A 13,321-nucleotide genomic window follows, 5' to 3' on the forward strand; every position below is an offset into this window, starting at 1 on the left:
CACTGACAGCAGTTAGAATTCATGATATCTCTCAAAATATTCTGAGCAGAACTAGGGTAGCTGGGGCCACTAAGAATTTTACAGATGATAGCGCTACATGTGTGAGTCATATGTCAGTCTTCCCATATTACATTAATGTCATCCAATGTATTTCTTTATTTTAATGAAATATAGTGTTTTCATCCAAGAAAGTTGCAGTTTGGCTTGACAGAGGATCACTACTGATTTAAAGAATATAAATTTGGTGAAGAGCAGACTACATATTCAAGACACTGATTTGTATAGTTTTTTGTTAGATGTCAAACAGTGTGCTTTATTAGATTACCTTTTTTAACATTCTAAACAATATAATTTGTCTACACAGAATCATTTCCAACACAAGTGGTCAGTACAAACGGCGAACTGTAAGCTTTGTTATAATGCAGAAAATCTTTCCCCAGCCGTGTCTCCTATGTCTATCCATGTTGTTCAACAAACAGGTAAGGGCACGGCCACCTAGAAAACAGGTGGCCATAATTAGCAACCACATACAGTTAGAAGGTGAGTGGCAATATCAGGCGAGTCTCCCTCTGCCGCATGCTTAAAAACAGTTGGTATTTTTCAAGATTTCTTATATGCTTGGTGAAATGCCAGTATAAATCCTCCCTCCTAAGGACATCAGCCAACAAGAAGAGCACTTCCCCCCTCCCCCCATCCCCAGAGAAGATGCTCAAACAGGCTTACGGTAGACCAAACTGACAGAGAAACCTCAAATAATGTGGCAAACATGAATGCAAATTTACAACACATAACAAACAAAAAGACGTAAATAGCTACCACATACACATGCACATAAGAAACATACATCATATCTTCTCATTTGTAGTAGCACAGGCTCATTGACTGGCAGGATCTACAAAGAAAATAACTTAGAAATGGAAAGTGAACTATCATAAACGCATCTAGGGTGTTCTGAAATTCCTGGTACAAACTTCTTGGAATTGTAGAGCAATGTGTGTAAATAATATTTTTGGAAGCCATGTCCAGAAACGTACCACTTTTACAAGTAACTGATTAGGTGTGACCCAGTACATCACTTGTTATACAATTTCACTCATTAATAGCCAAAGAAATTGCTTCTGGACTTGCTGACAGGCTCTCTTCAATGTGATGCAGTACGGTACCTTCTGATTCAGGTATGCAGTGTCTTCTTGTAGCACCTCAGTCAAGCCTGCTGACAGTGAAGGTACCCCTCCTCAAAGCTGTTGGATGCTGTGATGAACGATCTTGATAAAGGCGACGAGCATTTCTTCCGCTACTGTAAGCTTTGCCATTTCAAAGGATCTTGTCAGTGTATTCTGCATATATGTACTCAAACATGTTGCTCTAACACTCTCAGACACATGAAAGAGGCTCAAACCAGGTCAGAGAGGTAGGATAGACACCAAATGGCGTCAGCTGATCCAATGTAACTGATGTCATGTTGCATACCTACCTAGCAAACATGTTTTCAAATGGCTCTATGTTTTTAGACATGAGTTCCCCTCTACAAGTCCTAGAAGTTCGTAGTAGGAATTTCTGAATATTCTTTAATTATTAGCAGATGATTTTGAGTCATCATCACTTGATTCCTTGTCACTATTCTCCTCATAGAGAGCATCATCCTTTGTGGCATCAAGCATGTTAGAAACACAGCATTTTTTAAAAATGTGTGATAGATAGTTTTATTCGGGATAAATTTCCACGCTTGGTGAATCCACTTGCAAACCTGAGACAAACAGCCTTTGGATCAATAGAAGAAACACAAATGAAGTTAGGAGGGATTTGCTGCTGTGGAAAGGTTTCACCCACTGTTTGCAGTGTGGCTAACATATGACTCATATCAGTCATTTGCTATGGCAGAAATCTCTTATGGAAGTAACATGGTTTCATGAAAGTTCACTTTTAAGGACACTCATATTCAAATGTGGAACTTATTTGTACTCATGAATACATAATTAAATTACGGCAATGAAACACTTATTATTATTATGTAGAAAACAATGGCAGCACTGTTAAAGGGCTTGATGTACATTGAAGTGTGCTGACAGCTTAAGAACAGAGCTGGAACTGTCAAAATGTAAAACTGTACTTATCATGCTTGCCAACTTGTGAAAGTTTCTTAAGAGCACCTGTTTTGATAGTGTGTATGTAAAGAATTTTTTTTTTGTTTTGCTATGAGAATTTGAAAAACTGCTAATTTCAGAGATAAGCAAAATTAAATTTGAATTTTCCCCATGATAAAAAATAAAAAAGATGCAACACTCTAAAAACGAACACAACAGCATATGTGGCAAAATAACTACTTACGGCAGCTTCTAGTGCATTGTTTGGAATTGCCTTAGGCTCTGATCTTAACTCTAAGCTGCAGTTGCATTTCTGGACCATGAAAATCGGGAAAAAAGGTCGGATTTGATTTGGGTACAGGATAGTCGAAGCAAGAATTAAGTATCACAAATGCCATTCTCCATTTTGGAAGTTGTCGTTCTTTCTGTGCTTCTCAGACTTGTAGCATTTTTCTGATACAGTTTTGTCTTTTAATTGCTGTTGTCTCATAACACAGAAATCTTGGTTTTAAAATTTTAAGGTGGATCCTCTTTTGATACTTCTACACAACTGTTTGCCATGTTCTTGTTTCTTTGACAACTCTTACGCACATGATTTTTCACAGTCTGTATTTAGTATATAATATTATTCCTGGGACTCATGTTTTCAAAGCTAAATTGACAGTTATAAGAAAAGAATCTGATTTTATAGTAAAGAGCAGTATGACTACCAAGCAATAACTGATAAGTACAGTGCAAAGTATTTTAACAACATTATCTTGAAGCCATTAGCCAGATGCATTTGTATAGAAAACAGTGAAAGAAATATGATACCTATATTATCCCATAAATAACAAGGGCTGACACTGAAAAAGAAGTTTGGAATGAGAGACAACTATTTACTTCAGAAATAAAATAAAAGTCCTGAAAACACTAAATTAATTTTAACATATAGTACTCTCGACAGAAATAATTAAAAATGGAAAAAAATCCTTGCTTTTGGAGCTATTAGCTCCCTCCTCCTATGGGAAAGAGGGATAGGTCAGCAAAGGTGAAGAGGAGTTTCATGACTCTCGTACTTGACGATGGAGGAGCCCTCCTGTGGTGGAATCAAGGGGAAACATGCAACCTTTACCAACCTGCACCTTTTTCCTTCCTCAAGAAGGAAATAATAGGTCCAAAAGATATAGTTTTTTTCACTTTTAAAAGTGTCTATTGGTGGTACAGCAAGTTACAAGTGTGTCTTTATGAACTGCTAATAATATCACATCAGTTCTCATTACATTAACTTGAAAACATAGTGGTAAATTAACTTGAATACTGTTTTATCTTTTTCACTTCACAGAGCTAAAGTGACTTGAAATGGGCCGATAAATGCAACATACCGTTTATCAATTTCTTCTCGGACTTGGTCATGCTTCAAAAAATATTCTTCTCGCAACAGCTGTGTACTCTGGTTTACAAGCTGTAATTGCGAAAAGCATGTATGTTGATATCATAAATTTAAATGGAATAGTTTTGTCGAGATAAATCTACAAAATAATACTGAAAATTGCTGAAATAAACCAGCAATGTCAACTATGAAGTAAGTTTCAATAACACAACTGGTCCAACTGGCCATTAATCCCAACAGAATGTGTGTTTTATCAAATAAAATTTTAGGTATAGAGGAACAATGGAAAAATTGGGAAAAGAATTGCAGGTCACAAAGGCTGAAACTGAATGTAACATACAACACACAGAATATTTGGATTGTTTCAGACTGGAGCTAGTGGAAATATTTACACAGGGTGTAAAAAAACTATGTATATGAAATTTGAGTGCATTCAGATGAGATAAAAAGAAACAATGTTTTCACTGTTTTATAGGACAGAAATGTCACAGGCACACCAGCCCCCCCCCCCCCCCCCCCCCCCCAAGCTAGTGGTCTATGAAAGGCCTGACACAATTGATGTTCAGACATGGTGTTTGAACTGTTGCAGCATGAATATTGTTTTAGAGATGTTGCATACCTCCTGTGGATTTCTTTATATGGTGAGTTTGGGATAGGTGACACCAACAGACACTCCAGAAGAGTGGACTACCTGTTTGACTTAAGCTGTAGCCATTATTCATGAAACATCTGGTTGTTTCAAGCAGCAAAATCTCTAAAACAATATTCATCACACAGTTAGAACACTGACTCTGAACATGTCTAGCAGCAAAATCTTGTGGACCCCTAGTTTGGAAATAGTGCACCTGTGACTTTTTGTAACATTAAAAAAATTCTCTTTTTAACTCCTCTAAATATTCTAAAATTTTGAACTCATAGTTTTTTTGCACACTGCATGTTACATGACACAACAGGCTACTTTAAACACCCTGGTAAATATGCATAAATAAAAAGTAAACTCAACTAGTGCAGCGTATATTTAAGTTTCTAACTTTATAATAACAAGTTAAAGCACACTCAACCGTGCAATAGCCATATTTCTAACACAGAACCAAGATTCTACATTGATGAACAAGTAACGCCTTCATATTAGTAATAAAGCTGGTTGTCAATTACATTAAGCAATAAAAACTTTAATTTGTGTATCAAAACTGTGAATTAGTAAATACCTCCATATACTTTTGAGGTGTAGTGTTTGCTTGAGGTCCCAGTTTCAGGATTGGCTGTGTTACATCATGTTTTAACATATTTGTAATACGCATGTTGAAAGGTTCTTTCAGCATCTATAAATGAGAGAAAATGTTGAAATTACAATTAAAAGGACAGGCTAATTGGTGATCAAGTTCAGGGGCATTATAAGCTACATACGTAACTACACCTACTAGAAAAATAACCAATACATCCTTTTCACTAAGATTAACCAAATAAATCAAGTGATACATGTTGTAGGTATGCAACGAACTATTATATTTAAATTGTAAATACATAACTATAACATATTTTTTTTTCTTTTCATACAATTTTCTCTCGCTTAAGGATTCAGTAACAAAGGTTTACAGCCTTGTGCCAAAAGACTGATGAAACAAAACAAAGAGACACAATACATATAACAAGCTGTCTATTGTGTCCTAAGATGTATAAACTTACTGCTTTGAGTGGTGATTCAGTTTTTTCTTTTGTAGATTCCAGTCTATCTGCAGACTCTAGTGGAAGTGGCAGGGGAATCGAGGCCAAAGTAAGGCTGATAACCTCTCCACTAGCCAGAAGGGCAACAAGCATAACTGGTGTTCCAGGTGTCTGCACCAACCCAAGAACAGGCAACACTGACCCTTCCTGTGGTATGCCTGTTTCTGACGAGGAAGCTGCAGCCCGAGTGCACACTGCGTACTCCACCACAGCATTTTGTGACAATATTGACGTGCACAGATGCAGTTTGTCTGACAAAAGTTTTGGACATTATTAAAGAATTGAAATTCAAATTTCAGATACATTCACTACACAAAATATGACAGGTTTTAGCTTATTAACACATGATTTTAAATTTAGTGTTAAGAGTAAATCAAAGTGTTATGAAGTAATTTTATTTTTATGGAAAAAGTCACTGGACTTTTGTAGGATTTGTATTTTAAGAGGTTTAGAGTTTCCAAACACAACTGCAACCATTTTCCTATTTTATGATATGAGGAAACCGTGCAACATCAAGTTAAAATAAAAAAGACCAACAGAAACACAATGACTGTCTTGAAAACAAAATTCTCTTATTGTATCTTTACAGCCGGCCAGTTCAGACAACTTAGCAAACCATCATCTTTTGGTATGAAAATGTTACACAGTAATTCATCAAAAGGATGCATACTAAAGTGATTGTAATCATAACTGCACAAACCAGGCAAGACATTCACTCATCAAATCATTTAATGATTTCTTTTTAAGGGACGATACCAATTAGGTGACCCAAGGCTGGAAAAAATAGAGTAACAGAATTTTGTTACAAGTTTCCATAGCTACCTATGCACAAATAATGTAATAAAATGTTACTGGCGAATCACCTATAACAAAAGCAGATTATTGACTGAGGGTTCTTACCATCATCACAATCTAGAAACTGATCAAGCTGAGAAACGGTAGGTATGAAGACAACATGGACTCCGGTATCATGACTGCAAAAGTATCTGAAACAGAAAAATATCACTTCTGTAAGCTTGTTTCAGCAAATAAGAATAGATCCCAAAATCTTGAAAAACAACCATAACAACCATATGACCATGAAATAGGTAAAAAATTTACCCTGGTTTTTAAATATAATATCACCAAGCCAAAACCAACTGCTGTAGTCACTAACTTATGTTTTCGCTGCTGTGGCTAAATGGCTCTGAGCACTATGGGACTTAACATCGGAGGTCCCCTAGAACTTAGAACTACTTAAACCTAACTAACCTAAGGACATCGCACACATCCATGCCTGAGGCAGGATTCGAACCTGCGACCGTAGCGGCCGCGTGGTTCTAAACTGAAGTGCCTAGAACCGCTTGGTCACAGCGGCCGGCGCTGCTGTGGCTTCCTGAAATTTTTTCGTTACAACTAAAGGAAAAAAACCATCCTATACTCTACACTCATGTAACAGTGGGACATTTACAATTGGTATGATTATCTATGAAGCATAAGACTAAACAGTAATTAATAACACTTACATATTATGTAAAAATTCATGGTTGCACCCTGTTATTCAAAAATTAAATTTCGCAGTTTAAATGCTTCACATTCAGTAAATCTCTGTTCATATACGACAGTAACATTTTCTACTTTCACATTATAATCTGAAGAATTATTAAACACAGGCAGTAAGAAATCACCTTGAAGCTGAGATACAGTCAGCATGTAAGTAGATGGGGCATGTGTAGGTATCAGTAGAGTCATTCAGTGCCAATCCAAGCTCTAATTCAACAGCCTCAAACACATGCAGACTCACATCAGCAGGATGAATGGTGTATGCCGAGCTCTCCTGTGACACCAGTGACTGTAACATAATTAAACAGGATTATTTACATTTTCCAGCAATGATTTTTTTTTTATTTCAGTAAATGTCCCAACTATCTTATTTTTACAAAATGCACGTAATCCACAGGATAAGCCACAGTATGCATTTAATCCTATTACTAGTCAACTTTGTGAGAATATTGTTCATACTTTCTAAACACGTTCTGTGCCAGACACAGCAACACACTAACGACATACAAAATGCAAAAATTCCACTACTTGTGCTTTTTGACAGAGTTTTGAAGTTTGGCGTCCAATCATTAATATTGCTACCAGTTCTAGCCAGTAATTCTTTCTATCTTAGTTGGCAGGGTTCTCCTGCATCCAGCCATTTTTATCATCGATTATTGTCTCAACTGAGAATGTACCAAACAATTCTGCACAGAAGAAAATCACCATGAGCTTATAGACTGGGACTGGCACTCTCACCTTTCTTTTGCTGACTGATAAGTTATTTTAAGTTTGTTTTGTGAGTATTTTACATTATTATTCTTGTTACTATTTTCATTTTGATGATCCACATGTAAGCACCATCTTTGATACATTCAAACAATGGAACAAACTATGAAATTAAAAGGAGGACAGAGAAAATAGAACAACAAATTACCTTGTCATCTTCATTATCAGATTCTGCATCATTATTCAGCAGAAAACAGTGATACAAGGTTCCAGAGCATGATGCAATCACGACAACTGGAGGCACACATTGGAGACAAAGAATGGAACAGGAGTCCACACCATAATTATCATCAGCAGGTGGAAACATTGATATTGGACCTTGCAGCAATGGTTTTTTGAAGCTGAAAATAAGATCAAGTAATCAATGATTATACAAACAGATTCAGGAAGAGCAACAGAAATAAAACAAAGAAGCATGGATTGGGAAGCAAGAGTTCACATTTTATTTCTTTCAATTTTTCTCCTTCTCCAGTATCTACACGAAGTATACTGATTACACTGTCTGCCATATGTTTTGTATTTTTTTCTTTTCCTTACTCTTCCAAGCAAAATGTCTTTGCTGTAATTGTTCCACCTCATTATCTCTCTATTACTACTTATCAGTTATTGCCTGTAGTTTATACAAAGGGCTTTCATTAAGATTACAGCTTTGGGTGGGGGTGGGGGGGAAGGGAGAAATTTCAACTTTTATTATTTATTTGTCTTCATCACATAAGTTCCCTGCAAATTTACATACCTTTACAGTGATCTACAATCTGAAAGTTCACCACTCAGCTCTGGAAAAAGTTTTCCACTCCAACAGTCACCTCATCACTGCCAAAATGTTGTCAACATGGTCGTTACTTCTCTTTTTGAACTAAAAAAAAATTGTGGGTGCCAGGTATGGTGAAAAAGAACGATTTCACTGTCTAGATATGAACAAAGACCAACAGTTCATTGAGCAGTGAGAGCAAAAACACTGTCAAGCAGGAGTCAGGAGTTGCACACCTCTCGCTATCATTCCTCACCTATTTTGCTACATCTTAGGCAACAGACTGGGCTAAAGATTTTGGTAATTCTTCAAATAATGGACAGTTCCTTTTGTGTGTAGTCGCCAAGACAGACACCATAACTTTCCGACAAGTCAGTGCACCTTTGTCTTCTTAGGTGGAGGGAAATTTGCTTACTCCTATAGTTTACTTCATCCATTGTGATTAGCAGGCTTCCTTCGAACAGTAGTTAACAAACAGGGATCCATCAGACCAACACTTAGTCATGTGGAGTTATTCAGGAGCTTGAGGGCCAATTATACACTAATATCAGCCTGTCTAACTATTTCTTGGATAGTAAGGCAAATGTTTTGTAAATGCTGGGTTGTCATTTCTACTTTTTATTTCACCATAGATTACGAATGATGAAGGGCACATATAGCAAAACAAATTGTGAATCTAGCCTAAAATCATTTCTTCAGGACAACTCCTTGTATTCCATATCTGAATTTTTGATTAAAAACTGGTAGCTTATGTTGCTTAGTGAAAGTGGAGTGTATTTAAAACTGAAATGTTCATTTTTATCAAATTTAAGCTGGTGTTCATATAACTAATCTGTAAATGGTGAAATTACAAACAAGTTGTTTATACCTAGCTTGTAAGCTGACTCATTCCACATCATTTTACAAAAAAATTATGGAAATGATCAATGGATCATATGACGTCTACTTTAGGCGAAGACATTGTGGTCAAAAGCTCAAATGTGTAACAGACTTTTTGTTGTGTCTATCTTAAACTCAACATCTCCTTTATGTGAACATTGCATTACAGGCTGATATTTCTGGAAGCAAATCAACAGTGAAAGCAAACAAAGATTCAGAAAGCAGTCACAAATATAGATATAGCATAAACTGTTTGACGATACTGCAGCTGAAAACTGTGATGCATAAACAAACACAACAATAAATATATTTGAAATGGAAAAAAAGTGAATGGGCAGAAGAGGGACGCTGATACAGACTTGGAAATTGATATGGGCAAGGGGAAGGAGTGGGAGGGGAGGAAGAGGGAATTGGGGAGGAGGGGGGGTGGGGTGGAGATGTGGCTTTTCATTAAGTATGAACCACAATTTTAATTATGTAATATTCAGAGTAATCACTTTCACATAACCGATTGTATGTTATGGCATCTGTTGCTTTTTTTTTCACAACAGAACATTTCCCTTTGGAAATGTTGTATTTACCTTAACTTTGTTCATTATGTGTTAGCCATGGGAAACTCTGTGACAATGTGAATATATAATCATTTCACACAAAGAATAAAAGTAGTTACTTGTACAAGAAATGTTGATTCTCAAAAAGAATTAATCTACAAAATAGTTGCTAATATATTCTACAAACGTATCATTAGAAAGTAACAGTGTAAAGAGTGTGTATCTTACAATGATAAGATAGTTAATAGGGCCTCTTGTTGAAACAAAGAGGAAAATACTTACAAATACAACAACAACAATATGAAATACGAGAGATTGTTACCAACCATGAAGAGGGGGCATTAAATGGCAGGGAGCAGACTAAGCTATCGGACAAAGTCCTTTAGAGATGTATTACCTATGAAGTGGTTGTATCTGAATCTCTGAATTTTCCCCTACAGCAATGAAAGATTAAAAATACTACCAAGAAACCTTTCCTCATAACAAATATTTTCATAACTAATTTCAAAATATGACTGCAAGATAAGATTCAGAATGACTAAATAAAGAAAGACTCAAGTGTCTGACATGTGGAGGAACCAAAGCCTGTTGATGTTAGTGAGTCAATATATTATCTCTTTATTCCTAGCTGAGCTAACAATGAAAGACATACAAAACATTATCTTTCAAGATTTCTTAAGAAAACTGTTCGTACACTCAGATAACATCAATTCAGGTATAAACTTGGAAATATCATGATTTCAAAAATATTTTTGTGATGCAATACACACACTGTACCATGCAGGACTGACTATGTAACAATGATCATGTAATTTATCTGTATGATTTCAGTCACCTTTCTGAGTCCACTGAAGTTACAACATAATACACATCTCCATTGCCATATAAAACAAGGATGGGCCACTGAAGAGAAGGAGATGTATTGCAACCACCAGTTATCTGTGAGGTAGTTTCCTGAAACAAAGGATTGAAAACCATGATAACATGTCATTTGTTAGCAAAATACAAGACAAAATAAGCACCATGATATTAACTGAGATACAACCACAGACACTACCTACTGCCAGTCTAAAGATAGTTAAAGAGCTGGCCACAAAAACATCACCATTTGTTATGTAATAAATATTAGCATTTACAAACTGATTTGTTTTCAAGCAGAACACATCCGAAAGCTTATAGATTTTCAAGTCTTGGAACCGCAGGATGACTGCAACAGGGTATGTGCATTCATATAATTACACATGTGGTATGGAACAGGAAGCTTGTGGAAGATAAGGGATACGTGGTATGGAGTATGTAATGCAGCATGATCACTGAGTGTAGAAAATTCTCGTGACTGTCAGTAGCTGAATATTTTCCTATATAACTGTTGCCTCTTCCCACACCACAATAGGAAGAAATACTAAGATGTCTTCGGAAAACATAATCATTACAATAAATCTTAACTGGCAGAATTGCCCTAAAGCATTTCCAATATTTTGCACTCTCAATAATCATTTCATGAAGTGTGAAATTTCCATCATTTCTGAGGATGAATAATCTATGAAACAGTTCGTTTTCCCTGAAACACCATCTTGTTCATAAAAATTCCTAACCAATATTAGTCTGTGTGCAAAGTATTAAAAGACAATTATATTGCTAACCTTTAGTATGGGAGACAGCAACTGTAACATATATATGTCATACTTTAAATTATATAAAATTCTTTGGAGAAAATTACAAACAAGCAGCTTTATGTCACATAACAGCTGCCTTAAAACCCTATAATACAAATTTAAAGGATATAAAAAATTGGACAGAAATCATTCTGACAATGTAGTTTTACAATTTTTCAAAATTATTTCATATAGGTTTAGGGTTTCTGTAATTTCCTCGAATCTGCAAGGTGAATCCCAGGTAGGCTCAATTTCCACAAATCTTGCCCAACTGAGCAAGTGTTCTTCCTATACTAACTATTCTGCCAGAGGAATGTTACACATAACCTTCCTTAAGTTACGTTGTGCAATTTTTCAAAATTATTTCATATAGGTTTAGGGCTTCTGTAATTTCCTCGAATCTGCAAGGTGAATCCCAGGTAGGCTCAATTTCCACAAATCTTGCACAACTGAGCAAGTGTTCTTCCTATACTAACTATTCTGCCAGAGGAATGTTACACATAACCTTCCTTAGCCTACTACTCTCTCCAGGACAGAAAATTATGAAATATAAGGAGGGAATGTCTTCTCAACACTGGAAATTTAAAACATACCGAATGCATTAGTGCAATAAAACACTGAGTCTCTGTGTACTATGGAAAGCTACAAAATTGTTTAGGACACTGGAATCGTATTCGAGAGGACCTGCTCTGAACTGGTTTTCTCGATTTAGAATTTGCATCAAGTAAAAGCACATCAACTGAATGATGGTAAGATTCCTCAAGGGAGGCAAAACTTATCATTCCTTCCATATGATATATTTCAGGGATCCTAGTTAGTGAAACAGCCTAGTAGCAGATTGTTGCAATAATTTCCTAAGGGGCATTTCTAAAAAGATAAAGGATTACACATTTACATATTATATTCTAAGTTAGCTACCATACAGTAAATGGAGGAGGATGTTTTGTACTAATATTAGCTACTCCTGATCAGGTTCTACTAGTAAAACAGTCGAAGGAACAATGGTGGATACCAAAAGTGCCTTAATCTTTCTTATAAAGAACACCTGTAAAAAGTTACAATTGCGCACTGAACTGGGTCTCAAGTTTTATGCATTATCAGGTATCTCATCTGTGCATACTTCAAGGACCAAATCAAAGTTTAAATCTGTAACTAGTTTTCATTCATATTTCATATGCACTGATAGTGCAGTTATTCAGTGTTATGAATGCCAGGAATCTGAGTTCAAGAGACAGTTCAGCACACAGTTTTAACTTGTTACATTCAGTTTTTTTTTTTTTTATGTGCTGGGTATCATATTTGTAACTGGTTGCTATAATGTGGAATTTATCAGTAGGTTTGCAAATAATGAAAGTTTTGTCAAAGAAAATGTGACAATATGTTCATCATTTATGGAAGTGGACTTTCAATTCTAATTTATAATAGAATTTAATAACGTTACTCAATCACTTAAAACAGAAATTAATCTATGAAATTTGAGTACTTCTCAAACAAAAATGATTTCATGATTTCCATTTGTTTTTAAGACTGTTTTCATTGTCTGTGAAAACCTTTAATTCGCTACAGGGGGGCAACAAAAATTTTTTTTTTACTGCCCATTTTGGTCCCTTTGTGGCAGAAAAATTTTAAGTTGTGGATAGTGGAAGCTCATTTTGTGCCTACTGCTGTATTAATGAATGCTCATTTCAAAATATGGCTATTCACAACAAACTTCATAAGAGGAAGGTCTCATATGAGCATGTTGTTAGTATGCCTGGTTTCTCCGGTTTGAGGGTGAACTCCAGAGGATACGCTTGCAACATGCAGTATATCAGTAGAATGAATAGTTTGTGTTTATGGCTGGAAATGTCCCAGAAAATTATTCCATTTGACATTAGTAAGTGGAAGTTGCTTTTACCAGCAGACTCGCCAATAACACTGTAAAATAGAGCACAACAGTTTTTTGTGTGTCTTGCTAAAAATTTGAACTGCATTTTATCATAGTTCTTCAGAAA

The 13,321-nt window shown here is 35.8% G+C and overlaps 1 protein-coding gene across 1 annotated transcript in view; it reads right to left on the bottom strand.

Annotated features, from left to right (window-relative positions):
• The window catches only part of LOC126202982 (nuclear pore complex protein Nup88), a 559,713-nt gene that overhangs the window by 8,791 nt on the left and 537,601 nt on the right, over positions 1-13,321 (bottom strand). The window contains exons 5-11 of the mRNA XM_049937171.1: positions 10,508-10,626; positions 7,640-7,832; positions 6,849-7,012; positions 6,082-6,167; positions 5,143-5,432; positions 4,665-4,778; positions 3,449-3,528 (exon numbers count right to left, since the gene is read on the bottom strand). Of these exons, the coding sequence (XP_049793128.1) occupies positions 3,449-3,528; positions 4,665-4,778; positions 5,143-5,432; positions 6,082-6,167; positions 6,849-7,012; positions 7,640-7,832; positions 10,508-10,626 (1,046 nt within the window). The remainder of the gene's footprint in view (positions 1-3,448; positions 3,529-4,664; positions 4,779-5,142; positions 5,433-6,081; positions 6,168-6,848; positions 7,013-7,639; positions 7,833-10,507; positions 10,627-13,321) is intronic.

Source organism: Schistocerca nitens, chromosome 9 (genome assembly GCF_023898315.1).
Source record: "Schistocerca nitens isolate TAMUIC-IGC-003100 chromosome 9, iqSchNite1.1, whole genome shotgun sequence".
Classification (NCBI taxonomy): Eukaryota; Metazoa; Arthropoda; class Insecta; order Orthoptera; family Acrididae; genus Schistocerca; species Schistocerca nitens.